The 17,345-nt window shown below is 43.1% G+C and overlaps 1 protein-coding gene across 1 annotated transcript in view; it reads right to left on the bottom strand.

The window, feature by feature from the left end:
- Positions 1-17,345, bottom strand: part of ADAMTS19 (ADAM metallopeptidase with thrombospondin type 1 motif 19) — a 1,193,695-nt gene that overhangs the window by 12,202 nt on the left and 1,164,148 nt on the right. Inside the window, exon 22 of the mRNA XM_085632713.1 lies at positions 13,774-13,951. Coding sequence (XP_085488839.1) covers positions 13,774-13,951 — 178 coding nt within the window. The remainder of the gene's footprint in view (positions 1-13,773; positions 13,952-17,345) is intronic.

Below are 17,345 nucleotides of genomic sequence, written 5' to 3'. Positions count from 1 at the left end.
CTGTACCAGGGATGCAAAGTCTTGCAAACATACCATTGTCTTGGGTAAATCTTTGGTCCTAATGTAACAATTTGCCCCCTTCTGAAACTCAGGGTTCATCAAGCTCTTGATGGAAAAGGTATGAAGCAGTAAGGGAGCATGAACCAAAGAAGCATGAAAAAAAGCTAGTTATTTACCTTCGGTCACACTCTTTCCTTTGGATACTGTATCTAACCACAGGTTTCCTACTTTAGAATTTCCCCTGTGCCAGACTGGATCCGAAAGCATTCACAGCAATGCTCCACTTTTCACTAGGTGAAACCATGCAGTTCAATGTTGACTTTGTTCTACCACAGAATTGATGGAGCAGAGTCTTATGTAAGCACCTCCCCTGAACACCTACATCGGTTTCTTTCTTGACTTCTTCCATGTCCTTGGGCACAGCGCACAAAACAATTGGTGGCACCAATCTGCATATCTCTAATATGAGACCTTTTTAGAGGGTAAAAATGGACCACTACACAGTGCTCGGAAGTGGGAGGAGCGGTGAGATATCTGTGGTTGTATAGAGTATCCTCTAGAAAGACTGTTACCAAAGGTAAGTAACTTGTTCCTCTGATGGATACTTCTAACCACAAATGTATGGCTTTTAGAATATATACCGAAGCTGTACTTCTCTAAGGCAGAAAGTCTGTAGAGTAAGTTCATACCAAGAAGAGTTGCAGGGCCGGCAGACAAAATGACCTTCTCGTCGGACCTCACAGTCAAGGCAGTAATGGTTCGTAAATGTATTGACTGATCCCTATGTTGCTGCCTGACAGCTGTCCAGGAGAGGACAAATTCTGCAACTGGTAAATAATACACCCAATCATCTTAAGTAGCATTATAGTAACACTCTCCATACTATTCAGACGTTGTATAATCAATCTGGTTTACCCATTTGTCTGGCAGTGGTAAACTAAAGAAAGAACTTGCTGAATTTTTAATGCCTTGAAAAATACTTCCAACAATGTTAAAGATAATGAACTCCTTTGTCAGAAATAGCTGCATCTATGTGGTAGACCATGAGAAGACGTTGTCAGTAACTTTGGCAAGAGTGGAAAATAAGCAATCTTTGTGAAAATACCCACTTTAACCATTATGACTCGAAACCCATGAGGGAAGAAGGTCTGTACTTAAGTCAATGAAAATCATATACCAGCCCTCAGGAGCTACAAGCAAAGCTGTATATGTCCAAAACATTGGAAATGTGATGATCTGATTTGAGGACAAATAAAAGAAGAAAATACATACTTTTGAATACCTGAAACAACTACATGCCACCAAAACGATTGTAAAAATAGCTTCCATATGGTCGGGAATGACTGAATAATGTCACATGTACATCAACGCAGTGGTGGCAACCTGAAGCCTGCTGGACTGGGCTCTCAGGCGTTTTAGCCAATGTGTTAGCTCATCTTAATGCAGAACAATCCTTGTCCACAGAGCCATTCCTGCATCCCCTTTCCACTCTGTAAACCAGAAAACGCCACAAAAAGCTGATCATCCTCCCGATGGTCTTTTGTGCAAACAAGGTAAAAGCTGAAAACTCTTTTGAGGTCCAAACAATGCATCCTCTCCTCCTTTTTTGAGGGATGATGTTGGCTTGGAGCGAGATTAGTTGCCGAACATGAAAAGAAGTCATGACTTTCAGCAAGAAGGCATCAGGGGTCCGCAGAACCAATTTGTCCGGAAAAAAGTGGGGTAGAGTGGTTGTAAAGAGCCTATAGTTTACTCACACAACAAGCTGAAGTGATCATAATGAGGAAGCAAGTCTTCATAGTTAGAAGACGCAATGAGCAGCGGTGTATCAGCTCGACGGAGGGAAATAGGGGAATAGTGAGGACCAATTTAAAGCCCCACTGTGGCGTTATAAATGGTTTAGAAGGGAACATGTGTGCCAGGTCTTTAATAAAACGCATAATAGGTGATTTAAACAAAGACGGTTGCTCCGGTAAACACAAAAAGGCAAAAATGGCTGACATATAACACTTAAGGGTGCCCACGCTAGGTCCTTGCACTACCAAAGATATTACAATAGACCACTAAACAGTTTGGCTTGTAACAGGTCAGTGTAGCAGGCTCCACACTAGGCCACAAATTTGTCCCAGCTCCTGGTGTAATAGATGTAGATTGGCAGTGAGGATGACATCTACAACCTCCGCTGTTAGATTGATTACATTCAACTGCCTCTGCTCAATCTCCATGCCTGGAGGTGTAGACTTCACTGGTTTGGGTGCAGAACCCTGGCCTGCTACTGCAACAGAAGATTCTCCTGAAGTGGTAGTCTGATCGGAGGACAGATTTCCATGGCCAGAAGTTCCAGGTACCACACTCTCCTGCCTAATCCAGGAACAATATGATAACTTTAGCCCAGTTTTTCCTGATCTTCTCCAGAACTCGGCAGGAGAGGCAGAGGCACAAAGGTGTACAGGAGTCTCATAAACCTCTTTAGTCTGAATTTGTATTTGTGAGAGTGTGGTCTTGGAAGTTCCAACATGCAGAGGTTTTGGCACTGCATGATTCTGATGGTCGCAAAAAGACACAGCCAGGGCTCTACCTACTGTCAGAAGATGTCTTGCACCACCTTGGTAAGCAATCACCATTTGTTATCTGCCAGGCATTTCCTGCTGAATTTGTCCTCTAAGGCGCTTAAACATTTTGCCAGGTGTTTAATAAAGAGGGAGATACCCTGAGGCTCCAACCAACCCCAGAGGCATAGCACCTCATGGCAAATGACATAGGCCCTCAGACACCACTGCTTGTTGGAGTATCACTTGGCAGTGGTGTTGTCCATGATTACCTGCACCAGCCTTCTCTTGGCAGTAAGACTTTCAACAACAGAAGGATTGCCCTTAGCTCTGCCAGATGTATGTGGAGCCGGGTTTCTGCCAGAGGCTAGAGTTCTCTGATATCTACCTCTCCCAGATGACCATCCCAGCCCAGCAAGGATACATCTGTCACTTCTGTCAACTGTGGGTGAGGAACGGAGAAGGGTCTGCTGCTGATCAGGCTGTGGTATAGCAGCTACCACTGCAGATCTTGTGCATATTCCCTGAAACCTGGATAACATCCAGCAGGTTTCCTTGGTACTGGCCTACTGAGACTTCAGATACACTTCAGATCCCGCATATGCCACCTGGGGAAGTGGACAAGGAAGATATATGAGGCCAACAGATAAAGAACTCTCAGAACTATTCTCTCACCGAGATCCAGGACCAAAGCTGAAACATCGGGATCACAGCCTGAATATCCTGGACTCAGTGCAAGGGAAGAAAGGCCCAGAACTGCATTGTGTCCAAAAGTGCTCCTATAAAAGGAAGCCTCTGTCAGGTATGACTTTGGCTTGTTGATCAAGAACCCCAAATGTGTCAGAAGGTCCACCCTCATCCTGAGGGGATCTACGACTGTGGGAAATCTGTCTCTAACAGCATTTTAAATTTAAATGTGTCTTTCCAAAGGGAGACATACAGTGGGTGAAGATGTAATATTGGAAGAATGCCTCTGTTCTTCTTCAGAACAAGGAAATAGCGGCAGTAAAAAACAATCCCTATTTCCAATTCTAGTACTCCCTCTAAAGACCTTTCGAAAATAAAGTGTGCACATCGTGCAACTAAGTCGACAGGCCCTCATCTTAAGAATGCTAAGATGTAGGAGGAATATGCGGTGGATCAGCAAGAAAGGGTATAGCCCTGTTGAACTATTTGGAGGAATCATCTGACGGTCTTAATAGTTTGCCACCCATGAAGGAAATCTTTAAGTCTGCCCGAAGGTGCATGAAGGTGAAGTAGTTCTTCAGGAAGCCGTAGAAGCTATTGTAGAGGAAAAGCCTGATAGAGAGGATTTGGAAGCAACTGAATTATATTAGGGTGACCAGACACCAGCAAAAATGGTAGGTTTTAAGATCACATCTGATTTGGAAGAAGCGTGTGCCTGGAATAAAGAATATAATACGCTAAAGTGCAAGAGTTTTATCAACATGCAAGTACAAGTGCAGGCACAAGTACATCATGCCATGAATAGTGATTTGTCTTGGAATATAAGTAACTCACCTGTGTACGTGATGAAGAACTCAGTAGCATGGCCTTGAATAAAATCTCATGAAGTTCTATTCCAAACACCCCGCAAAGTGGAAAAACATACTCCTTCTCGACCTACATGTTACTAAGTCAGTGAAAATTCCCAGTGGAATTAAACTCACCATCTCCCACTCCCTATCCTTTAGAGGGGAAATCTCTATCTCTATTTTAAGGACATGGAACATACTCATACAAGCTACAGACCCTCACCTCACCATCTTTGATCAACACTTCCCTTAATTTTTCACCTCACTAACACAACAGGGCCTTGTGACCCAAACTCATCTCTCTCCCTTTTCGCGGAAAATCAACCTGGAACCGGCCCACCTTCTTTTCCCCACCTATTCGCTATGCACCTCTGCAACACCATCTGACACTCTTAGCAACCTTGCTGCCCCATTAACACTCACCTTTGACTAATGTCCACTAGAATGACTTCGCTTGCTTCCACTCTAACCACCAAACACACTGTAACTAAACTCGATAATGCACACCCTGACCCAGATGGCGCGTGCCCCAATTCCAGACTTTCAGTTACTGAACCCTCTGTGGACGCAAACCTCCCTACCAGTGAAGACGCTACTCATCTCACACAAACTCTCTACACCTCTAGCCGAAATGACACTGACCATCCCTATAGAGTGGCTAGCCCGCTCTCCTTCCTTATATGCAGGACTTGCCGCTTATCCTACCCAACTCCTGAACAGAATGGAATTAAAACTCGATTCCCTAGCTAATTACAGCCTGCATCTAAGACAGGACCTCTCAAGCTAGGCCAAGTTATCCCACTCTCTCACTCCTGGTAGTTATAAATTGTCTCTCCACACAGGTTCTCCAAACACCATACAACACACCATCTGGCCCTATACTCCCTTGTGTCGTCAGGCCCACTGGACCCACCGAGTTCTCAGCCCCATGTCTGGTCTGGAAGCTGATGCGATCAGCAAAGCCTACCTCGCAAAGAACCAGATTATGGTTCTCACGCCTCCCTCTACAATCCCAGTAATAGTGGGCACAGATAGAATCCCTAGAATTATTTACTCTCCTAGACCTCCTGCTTAATACACCACCATAAAAATGCAACATTCCTCTAATGATAGTCCCTTCCCTCTCACATGAGTGTTCTTCAACTGTAGATTAGCAGTTCAACATGCTACAGATATCTCAGAAGTTATGCTCGGTGAAGAAATAGATATCGCCTTCCTTACTGAATCCTGGCTTAATGACCACTCAACCCCAATACTAGACCTGCTCACACCACCTGGATACACCACCATTAGACATGACAGACCAAAAAGAACAGGTGGTGGACTAGCAATTATTCACAAAGAAGGAATACATCTTTCCATCTTAGATACTGCAGAATACTTGACCTTTGAATACTTCTGAGTTGAATTTACATCTAAAGGCTCCTCTCCTCTCCTATCAAACTACACACCATCTGCCACCCTCCCGGTGACCGTGCCCCCTTTGCAGTAGAGTTAACTGACCTAGTAACAAAATTCTCCCTAACTGACACGAAGGACGTGTTCTTGGGCAACTTCAATATTCACTGGAACAACTCAGAAGACACCACAGTCCGGAACCGCATAAACCTTCTTAAAATAAGTGACCTCAATCAACTCTGTAAGGAACCAACTCATTTTAAAGGCTCCACTCTTGATGTGATTATCACCAAATAATGACTTTGTGTCACTTAGATCCTTCTCACCCAGTGGCTAGTCCGACCACCATCTCATACTGTTTAATATCGATACCCATCTCAGATCCTACCCAGCCTCAACATGCAAACCTAAGCACTGGGCTAGGAACATCAATCAAGTCCCAAAAATTTTACTGGAATCCAGGATCTGTGCCCTACTACAGCATCAACCCATCACTCATGCCATTGATGACCTCACTGCCCTCTATAACACAGCGATGACTGAAGTTCTTGACCAAGTGGCATCGCTAAAATTAAAACAATTGAGAAGAATCCAATCAAAAACTTAGTTGACCTCTGACCCGAACAATGAGAGGAGACAACTCAGACAGGCAGAAAGGATATGGAGACAGAACCCCACGACAATGCACCTAGCACCACTAAGAACCGCACAGCCTCTTCCTTCCACAACCAACTTGACCATGCTAGGACCAGACCCAGGGAACTCTTCAACATCATTAAACGACAAATTACCCGCACCTCTCCTCACAAAATAACAGCCACCAAAGAACACTTTAAAGAAATTGCCAGCGTCTTCACTGACCAAGTCACAAAAATTGAGCAATCTTTCATCCAAATCACAAATCTGCCAGCCCTTCCAACCTTCCCCACTGATTCACTTCCCCTCATGGTAGCCACACCACCAGAGTTAACTATTGACCAAATGGCCATTAAGACGGTAGTACAACTCCTAAACTGGACTATGGGAACTCCATCTTCACAGGGACACTAAAAATTCGCCATGCTCCCCCTAAGAACAGTTCTCAACATGGATTTAAATGGTTTGAACACATCACACCGGCCCTCAAGATCCTCAACTGGCTTCCCACCAAAGGAAGAGCTATTTACAAGACAGCTTGAATCACCCACAAAGCCCTTCACAAGCAAACTCCCAACTACCTAGATAACAAATGTACGAAAGCAGGAAGAATTCAGAGAAGCTCCAATTCACTTCTTCTCATACCTCCCAAACTGAAACGGAAATCTACCCAGATTTGCGCTTTCTCTTGAAATGCATATGGAACTTACTTCTGAGAGATCTCCGATGCAACCCTTCCTTCTCCTCCTTCAAAAGGAGCCTGAAACTCCTTCTCCTCAACAAATACTTTAACACACATGCTAACGGAACTGTGTTCCAATACCTCACTTTCTCTATGTCCAGACCCTTTGCGACAGTCGGTTGAATGATTGTTTCAGCTGTCTTATATGTCATTTACTCCTTTAACTCATGCGGTTCTAATTGTCTGCAAACTGTAACCACCCTTACTGCCTTCGTCTCTATTTATACATGATCTTGAACCTAGGGTCTTGCAGGATATATAAAGCTTATTTTTATGTAAAGCGCTCTGATACCTTCGGGTCCAGCTAGCGCTATATAAAACCTACAAATAATAAAATAAATAAATAACAGCTCAAATCCATTATTAGCAGAAACATTGCAGTGGGTGAAACTGCATTACAGTGTCTCACTCACAGCAGAGGTCCAAAATCCAAATTTCCTGAGGCAAAAAAATTAAGGATTCTCCCAGATCACAATCAGTTGTTCCGGAGCGGAGGAAGTACATGGTGTACCTGGCCAGGTAATGAAGAATTATTGCATCAAAATTACACCTTTACATTGTAATAACTTTGTTGTATGCTGAGGTTTTACCAACCATGCACCCTTCAGTCAGAAGTAGCAGACTGTCTTCCATCATCCCTACAGCAGAGCTTCCAACAGGTAAATCATGACCTCTAGGCAAACTATACTGGCCTGGTTGCTAAATGTGGTGAGTTCACAACCCTTAAGTCTGGCAGTTGGGAGGTGTAGACAGCCTTGACAGAAGATGATACATCTGTCAGTGTTAAATTAGGATTCAAAATTAGGATCCAAATAGCCTTGTAATTTTACAATTATATTTCAATTGGTTGTTATCATATCACTTTTCTAAAACATATATATGTGCATTATGTATGCATAGTTGATGCCTCTGAGTATAGCAATCTACCAGAAATATTGCCAAGGACAATACTACTGAGCCAGTGTTATATTTGTATCCAAAATAGCCCTATAACTTTTACAATAAAATTTTACTTCTTGTTCATATCTTTTTCCTAACACAATCATAAGCACATTATGTTGGGTGGTTGCTGTGTTTAGGCTTGGACGTCTACTAGAAATATTGTCAAGGACTGTCTCACTGTGCATTTTACCCAGTCCTTTCATTCGGAATAGCTTGAGTTCCGTGTTGCTAAAGCTTGGTTAACATGCATTATTAATCTACGTTCTATTTACTGCATCATTTTATTTCTCATGAGCTTGAATTATTAGATTGGAATAATTAAAACGGCTGAATTTGTAACTGGGGTACTATGTTCCAGTCTTGGCAACGATTCAACATCCTGTGACTCCACATCACACCGCAACTCAGGAAGGTTCATTGGCTCCCCATTAACAAGCTCAGCCAATTCAAACATCTCACACACACATAAAAAGCCTGACACAACACAGGATCAGAATACCTGAACAGCTGCATACACTTTCACCAACCCACCAGACACCTAAGCTCTGCCTCACTCACTCACACACACGCCAGCATTCACAAAAGCAAAACTGGAGGTTGCTCATTCTCCTACATCAAGCCCAACACACGGAATGACCTCCCTCAAAACATCAGAGCTTCCTCCTCACTTATTGAACTCAGCAAGAAGCTGAAGACCTTGCTTTCTATATACGCACTTTGGGACCACACAACTACGCACCTTGCCCAACCACCTGGATACCATCTCGGGTGATTTGCCCGCTATATAAATCAACATCCCCTGGGCCTTAAAACTTGAATGTAATCTTGTGTAATGCAACTGGTGCTCAGATAAAGAGCTCCAATACCTTCAGATCAACTCTGTGCTGTATAAATCTGCACAAAAAAGGAGGCGCCCCAGCACTGAGGTGATTCATGGGACTTAGGAAGCAATGCTATTCACAAAAAGAAAGACTACAAACTGAGATCATTAATTGCTTCATGAAGGACACTAGAAGGGAGAACGCAATGAACATGAAAATTCTAATTCGAAGTGCAAGTAAATACTCAACAAACACCAAGAAACAACACACGTGAATGATGGCACTCCACCCACACACGTAGCTGCTAAGCCCCTTCGGCTCACCCTGTGCTCCACCCACTTTCTGCTTCCTGCTCCCGCCGTTGTCCGAGCTGGATGGCCGCCGGTTCCCTCACCTGTATGTTTGCGCTGGGGAGAGAAGAACCGCTGTGGAGACGGAGACGGAGCGCTGAGATACACATGAGGCGACAGCACGGTTGAGAATGACGCCGGCTCTACTGGGATTCCATCGCTAACCGGCTCCACCGCTTCGTGGGCAGCATACGAGCTACTGTGGCTGTAATTGAGTAAGCTGAGTGGCTGGGCGAGCTGGGCATACTGTGGTGTGGTGTGGTGTGGCGGCTGGGCAGTTGAGCAGATTCAGGTAGCCCTGGTTTTGTGGTCTACTACTGGATGAGCGTGATGTGCAGGGAACAAGGAGCGCGACAATTTCCCCCCCTCTGTTTTTTTTTAGCTAAGCAATAGACTCTGAAAGGCTTACAAAACATTTGTGAAAAGGATAAGGAATATGCAACAACGCTCTCTCATGCTTATGCTCTCATGCTCTGGATATTGTACATAATCCTTTTCCCAGTGATAAGGAGGACCAGATTTGCAGACTTGCAGACCCGTATCTACATGCCTGCTAGTCCGTAGCCATTTGCGCTCACACACTGCTATTACTGGACAGTTATTGGACAGTTTTGTCTACTACTACCTTTCTTAGGGGGCCCCTCTGCCATAGTAAGCATAAACTAAGCTGGAGTATTAGCTTCCAGACAGGTTGTCTGGTTTTCTGGTCTTCAGTCTCATCCAAGTTGCTAAACACTGTATGGTCAACCAGGCTTCCGATATTTGACACGCGCATGTGAGTATGAGCCCTTGCCATTACCTCTGTCTCCGCCTTCTGTACCTGCAGTCCTTATGCCCCTATACTCTCTTTTGTCCCCTCTATAAGAAAGGAGATGTGCACGAAACAATCTAAGGCAGGTGAAAAGAAAGATACCTCAGAAATGTCAGGGCAAACAACACCCTCTCCGGCTCCAAGGGGGGTGCGAAGAGGCCAGAGAAATGCACAACAGAGAATGGAGTAAAAGGCTAAGGCACTGGCCGAGAAGGAAAGACAGACTGAGCAGAGTGTGCTTAATGATCCATCAGATGATGATTGCATACCTGATCTGAGAATGGAGAAGAATGTAATTTGTTGTCCACCAGAGGATAGAAAGGAGACGCAGAGCTGTTACAGATGGGGAGATTCAGAGCACTAACAATGACATTTTCTTGAGTCCTAGACAGTACCCTCTCTTTCATAAGCTCCGGTCACATTAAACTAAGCCGAAAGACTCTGGGCAAGTTAGCTCTATGGAGATAATAGGTTTAGCTCAACCACAATTACCAACGCAAGAGGTGACAAACCCTTTACAGTCCAGTTGCAGTGTTGTTCCTCCCATCCAAAGTGACCAGGAAGCAGTGAAGCACTCACATGGTGCGGTGAGTGACAGCCAAGGAACTATAGGTGAAGTGATAGAGTCTGAACCTGAGTCAGGGTCAGATCCAGAACCAGAGCTAGTCTCTTTCGGAGGTGAGATGAGCGGAGATGACTCGAGACAATTTTTTTTAGCAATTATTTTAAAAGATATCAGAGAATTCAAAATAGCTCAGCCACTCGAGATTGTACAGCTACATGAAAGATTAACTAAACTGGAAGAGAATATACTCAATGTCCCAAAGAGGCTAGCTGAGGCAGAAAGTCGTATCTTTGATTTAGAAGATAATCTCTCCACCGTGCAACAAGATATGCTAGCTCTAAGCAAAAGCAAGCAGCAGATAGAGCTAAAACTCAAGGATTTCGAAAATTACAATAGACGATCCAATCTTCGTCTAGTGGGAATACCGGAAGGCTCTGAAAATGGCAAAATGGTCGAATGGACTGGGTCACTCCTGAGGAAAGCAATACCAGAGCTGCAAGGAGACCTCACAATTACTAGAGCTCACAGGGTCCCAGCACAGAAGCAGCAAAACGCAAAATATCCACGCACAATTCTACTCAACTTTTCAGATTACAGAATAAAGGAGAAAATATTAAGCACTGCAATAGCAAAAAGATCGTTCTCCACCACAGAGATTCAATACTTTAAGATATTTTCGGATATGTCTGCAGCTTCAGCACGCAGGCGAAAGGTTTTCGTTAAGGTGATTGACTCTTTCAAAGGGAAGGGTGCCCAAGCAACAATTGTCTAACAATCAAAGCTTAAAGTACTGGCCAAAGGAACATTTTACATTTTTTCAGACACCCACGAGGTTCAATCACTTCTGAAAGAGTTGTCTGTTGCTTGAAAATGGGACCTGTCTGAGGCACAGAAAAGACTGAGGCGGCGATAGATAAAAAGCCGTATCAATGTAGAATCTGTTAGATTAAGGATGGGCACAGGGTGAACCGGAGGGCGCATTGGGATGTAGCAAGATGGCATCCAGTAAAGAGAGGTGGAAGGGGGAAAAGTGGGCAATTCCGTCCTTCAGGGGTTGTGGGCTGGGAAGGAGGTGGAGGAGATGAAGCATTCAGAAAAAAAGAGGATTCTTTTGTAGAGATTCAAAATGTTATGGTGTACATAGGTGCTATTTTGAAATGTCAATTATAATTGTCTGCCTGTTTTTGTTAATTGTGGCATATATACATCTGAGTCCACAGCTCTTTAAAGGTGCCTTTTGGATGGGGCATTTTTTTCTGATCACTTTTGTTATCATAAGTACTGTTTATATCCTTCATACACTCTTATGCACTTTAGATTCCAGCTATTATGTAACTTAATACGCTTCTAGCTTTTCTGTTCTTATTTTTGCTAAATTTGCACCATAGACTAGTGTCTTTCACTGATTATTTTTGCCGGCCCTTAACGATCAAAATTGATCAAGCACGGGACACTTTTTAGATATAGTCTGAATACAAGCTTGCACTAGTCACTCTTTTTTTTATCCTAAGTGCTCTATTTATCTTGTAAGCGTTTTAATCCTTAGCTGCTATGTATTCAATCTGATAGCCCCTATTTTTATGCTTAAGGCCTTGGCACAAGTCATTTTAATTATCCCAGCTACTGCTAAAGCTATTCTTCTGTTGCTTCTTCGCATTTAGATGCCCATTCTGTATACCAAGATATATATATTTTAGAATATTTCTTGGATCCTGATGCGTGCATCAGAGGCATGAGAGGGGTAGGTTTATGGTATTTTTTAATAGCTTAATTAAGAGTAGGAAAAACCTTGCAATTCTTTTTTTTAATGCTGGCGGTCTTAATAACAAACGCAAGATGCAAGCAATTGAAAGTTGGCTCAGAGGATATAATCCTGATGCTATTTTCATACAAGAGACCCATTTTCAGAGTTCGTCAGACGCAAGCAAAATACTTAAGAATTGCTCAGGCTGTCATTGTTCATCTAATGCAGTGTGTGCACAGAGGGGGGTAGGCATATATGTTGGTAAACATGTGCAATTTCAAGTAAAATTAATGCAGACGGACCCAGGGGGAAGATGGGCGAATGTCTATGGAAAATTAAATCAGCCAAATCTTCCACTGGCCACAATATATGCTCCTGTTCTTGATTACCCGCTCCAATTGGTATAGCTTAAGCAGGCCCTATCCTGCGTACCCGGACCTATTATATGGGGGGTGATTTTAATTTTCTTCAGGACCCCTCAGTAGACTTCTCTAAGAAGGCCCGAAAACAAAATAAACCACAGGTGTCTATTGCTCTGTCTAGTTGCAAAAATGATTTAGACATAGTAGATAGATGGCGCCTTCAAAGCCCCGGAAAGCGTGACTATTCATGCCTCTCGGCAAAGTACGACTCGGTGTCCAGAATAGATTTCTTTTTGATCTCACATGATCTTACTCTCAACAAGTACGATCATATTCCAAACACCTTTTCTGACCATGTTTTAATTAAAATAGAAATAGTTTTTGGCGATCTGGAGGGAAAAGTGCATAGTAGGTGGTATTGTAATCAACTTAATCTGGAAAACGAGTTCTGGTGTACAGAGATAGCCAATGAGATTAGCGTCTTTTTTTCCATCAATAAAGACTCGGCTCCAACTAATACATTTTAGGATGCATTTAAGCCTCACTAAGAGGCATAATTATATCGAAAGATATCCCGCAACAAAGGGCAAAAAAAGAGGAAAGATTAAAGATTGAGGTAAGACTCGCGCGGGCAAACCTGGTATATATAAAGGACAGAAATGTAAATACAAGACAAGAGTTACTCCAGGCTAAAATACAAATGCAGGAGTATTATCATCAACTAGGATAAGTAGCAAGTATGACCTACCTTTGTATGGACTTTTTATGCCACTAAGAATCACGACTGCTGGATGTTTTTAAATTGACATATGCATATATGATTAAATGTTGTAAATTGGAAGATATCTCGAGCACCTATGCACTTTACACTCTGCACTATGCACTTTACGCTATATTTTCATATTGTATCTTGTGCTGAACTCTCAATAAAAATATAATAAACAAAAAAAGAAGTGCAAGTAAATACTGAATAAATGGTGTATTTCTTTATTTACAATAAGTAAATAATGTAAATATGTTTATGTAAATTAGCCACAGAGAGAATTCCCCATTAATGACACACATAGCACTATCAAGCAGTATGGGAGCTGACCCAAACCTGTCACAGATTTAACGGTTTTATTAAAAATATATATTTGTTGATGCAAATGTTTACAATTGCTATTCTAAGCATTGTTACAAGATCGCACTGAACAAGATTACAACAAATCTTGGAAGTAAAATTGATAGTTAACGTACAGGAAGGCCATGATTCAATTTAGTATCCTTTGCATGAAGAATAATTATGTAATGTGCAATAACAGATTTTGGAACTCACCTAGCCTTGGTGACGTGATTGTGTTTACATTGTTTTTCTCATTGCAGGGCTGAAGGTGACATGGTCTGTATGCTGCAGGCTTTTCTGAAGAGAAGCATTCGTTGCCATGCCTGCCAGTGATTTTATGCATGCACTGAATTACTCTTGATTGCATTCCTTTGCCACAGGTAATGGAACACTAGAATAAGAAATAGTTATTTAGTTTTTTGCCGATTTGAAATATATTTTTGGGTATATCAAAAGACAGAGCAATAAAAGGTAAGAGATGATCATAGAACTTGTGAAACAAACCATAGAACCCCCCAATGCATCCCCTCCCAACCCTAACCCCTCCCCCTCCCTGGATCCACCCACTCTAAAGAAAAACTCCAGTTATTAAGATGTCATGTACAGAAAGTGACAGTAAAAACCTCAAGTTGTCATTTTTACTGTGGCAGACAAGTAGGCCCATTGGCGAGTGCAGCATAACAAGCTGATAACTTCTAAATGGGACTCCTAAAGTTTGTACTTCAAAATATCAAAATAATCTGCACATTAAACCTGACGTGATACTCAAGTCGAATGTACTGTAACTTTTAAGTAAATGCAATTTTTAGAAAGTAGCCATTCTGTTGCCTACGTTTTTCAGTGGTCATTTACAGATGCTGGCAACAAGACAGACTTCTGCCCTCCTGTGTGTGAACAACTCTGATGAAAAGGAACATAAGAGGCCTGCTGTTGTGAGAGGTGTTACCACTCCCTGGCAGGAAGTCACACAGGGTGTGACCCAAGCTGACTTTGAAGAACAAATGGTGGACACACATGAGAGGGGATGCTCTTTTGTTCAGGTAGATGGGTTGGCATTTTGGAGAGAGAGAGGAGACCAGTTGACATACCGTGGGAGTTTAGCCCTCAGGAAGCCACACCTCTGGAGTGGACTACCGAGAGTATTGGAGTGAGGCAGATTATTTGGGATTGGAGTGGGATGGATTGCAGGCCTGATTGTCTTGAATTGGAGTGGGGCAGATTGGAGTGGGGTGGATTAAAGTGGGGCAGGTTGATTTGGATTGGAGTGGGGCAGACTGGAGTGGGTAAGATTGTTTTGGATTGGAGTGGGGTGGGGCAGATTGGCGTGTGGCAGACTGGAGTGGGGCAGATTGAAGTGGGGCAGACTAGAGTGGGGCAGATTGTTTTGGATTGGAGTGGGGCAGACAGGAGTGGGGAATATTGTTTTGGATTGGAGTAGGACGGATTGGAGTGGGCAAACTGTTTTGGAATAAAGTGGAGCACACTGGAGTGGGGTGGATTGGAGTGGGAAGATTGTTTTGGATTGGAGTGGGGCAGATTGGAATGGAGTGGGTTATAGTGAGGCAGATTAGAGTGGGGCAGATTGTTTTCGATTGGAGGGGTAGATTGGAGTGGGGCGTATTGAAGTGGAGTGGCTTGCAGTACGGCAGAGTGTTTTGGATTGGAGGGAGGCAGATTGTTTTGGATTGGAGTGGGGAGGGTTAGAGTAGGCAGATTGTTTGGATTGGAGTGGGGCAGAATTAAGTGGGCATATTGTTTTGGATTGGAGCGGGGCAGACTGGAGTGGGGTGGATTAGAGTGGGGCAGATTGGAGTGGGGCAGATTGTTTTCAATTGGAGGAGTGTAGTGGGGCAACTTGGAGTGGTGAAAATTGGAGTGGGACAGTTTGTTTTAGATTGGAGTGGGGCAGATCGTTTTGGATTGGAGTGGGGCAGATTGTTCTGGACTAGAGTGGGGCTGATTCTTTTGGAGTGGGGCAGATTGTTTTGGAGTGGGGCAGTCTGTTTTGAATTGGAGTGGGGCAGATTGTTTGGGATGGGAGTTTGGCAGATTGTTTTGAATTGGAGTGGGGTGAATTGGAGAGGGACAGATTGTAGTGGGGATGATTGTATTGGGGTGGGTTGGGAGGATTGGAGTGTGGTGGATTGGAGTGAATTGGGGTACGTAGTTTGGATTGCAGTGGGGTGAATTGGATTGGATTGAGTGGAGCAGATTTGTGGGGTGAGGTAGGGTGAATTGGAGTGGATTGGCACGGTTTGGAGTGGGGTGGATTGAATTGGGGTGGATTGGTGTGTACTGCACAATTATGTGTGAAAGCATCATTTCACTTTCATTTCAGCCCATCAGCGTCCTACAGCAATCATTACCTTGGACCAGACCAGTCCAAGCAAACATGTTGGCAGATAGAAAAGTGCTGGTTTGGCTCAGCCACTACTAAATCCAACAACAAGGCAGCACATTTTGAATAGGAGGAAAATGAAAAAAGTTAACTTAAATTTTAGATGGTGTTGATAAGAGACTATTGGAAAAGGGTGTCAGTGGGGTTTAGTCCCTTGTTTGTAGCCAGGGCTGAAAAGGGCGGGCTCTAGCTCTCAAGTCAACCAAAGGGGAATTTTGATTTTCACTTTAAGATGGTCTACAGTAGAGGTAAGGACCTCATTAGTAAGGACTGGAACGAGAAAGACATATAAGGATGTAATGTGCTAGATCAGTTTCCATAGGGTTTATTGCAATGCAGTGGATTAGTTACTGTAGGATGCAATGCAGTGACGAGGAATACTGTTTTCAGGATGCAAAATCTGACAACAACTCTTTCTTTTATTGCACATGCATCGAGGTCAGACGTTTTCTTCAGCCAAATCCAAAAACAATTAAAATCTCATAACAACTATGTTTTCAAATAAGTTACATAGGGTCCCTCTTGTTGTGTATGTTAAAGATTCATATAATTATCAATAGTCCAATAATGCCTATTTTAACCACTAAAAGTAAAATACATTCTGGAATTCAGAAGGCCCAATAAATATGTGTTAACTTGTCAATGAAATTCCTTGTATGTCAATACACATTATACACATCTGTGTGAATAAGGCCAGTCTGGTAAATGTTCGCAAATGTGGGCCTGTTTCCTCCAGGAGGAGGAAAACATGCGTTTTCGGTATTTCACACCATTCCTGTTCTTATTGTATGTAATGTCTATTCTTCTTATCCTGGAGGTTTTTGTATAATTTCTGCTTGTGTGAGACTTGTTTCAAGCAGAATATGTCAGTTGAGAACTGTTAACTCTGATGCACTTCACTACCAACTTCCAAAGTCTGATTGCAGAAAAAAGTATGGACAGTATAACCAGCTATTTCCTAGCACCCCTGCAAACTGGATCTTGTTCCCACAGTCATGTAACTGATAGATGTCCAGCATCCCTGTGAATTGCAACTTTTACCCAAATGTGTCTGAGTGACTTTGTACTTCAACCTGTAAACTGTATTTGGCACACCTAAGGCCCTTATTATGAGTGTTGGAGGTTCAACTGGAGTGCTAATTCCTTGTGGAATTTTGCCACCTGCAATTCAGTGTGGTAGTGTCCGAAATTGACACCAGTCCCTGTTGCAAGTTGCAGGAGTAAAGTCCAGTCCCTGCCCATCCCTGCAGCAACAAGGGGGAGCGAACAATGCCCCCCATGACAGGCGAAAAGCTGCTGTGACAACTTTTCTCCCTCACCCAACTCTACTAACCTCAATGAACCTCTCAATTGACCCTTTCCTCCTGTTCAAAGAAGGCGCAACATG

Source organism: Triturus cristatus, chromosome 2_1 (assembly GCF_964204655.1).
Source record: "Triturus cristatus chromosome 2_1, aTriCri1.1, whole genome shotgun sequence".
In the NCBI taxonomy this organism is placed as follows: domain Eukaryota; kingdom Metazoa; phylum Chordata; class Amphibia; order Caudata; family Salamandridae; genus Triturus; species Triturus cristatus.
This window is presented reverse-complemented; position numbering and strand designations above follow the sequence as displayed.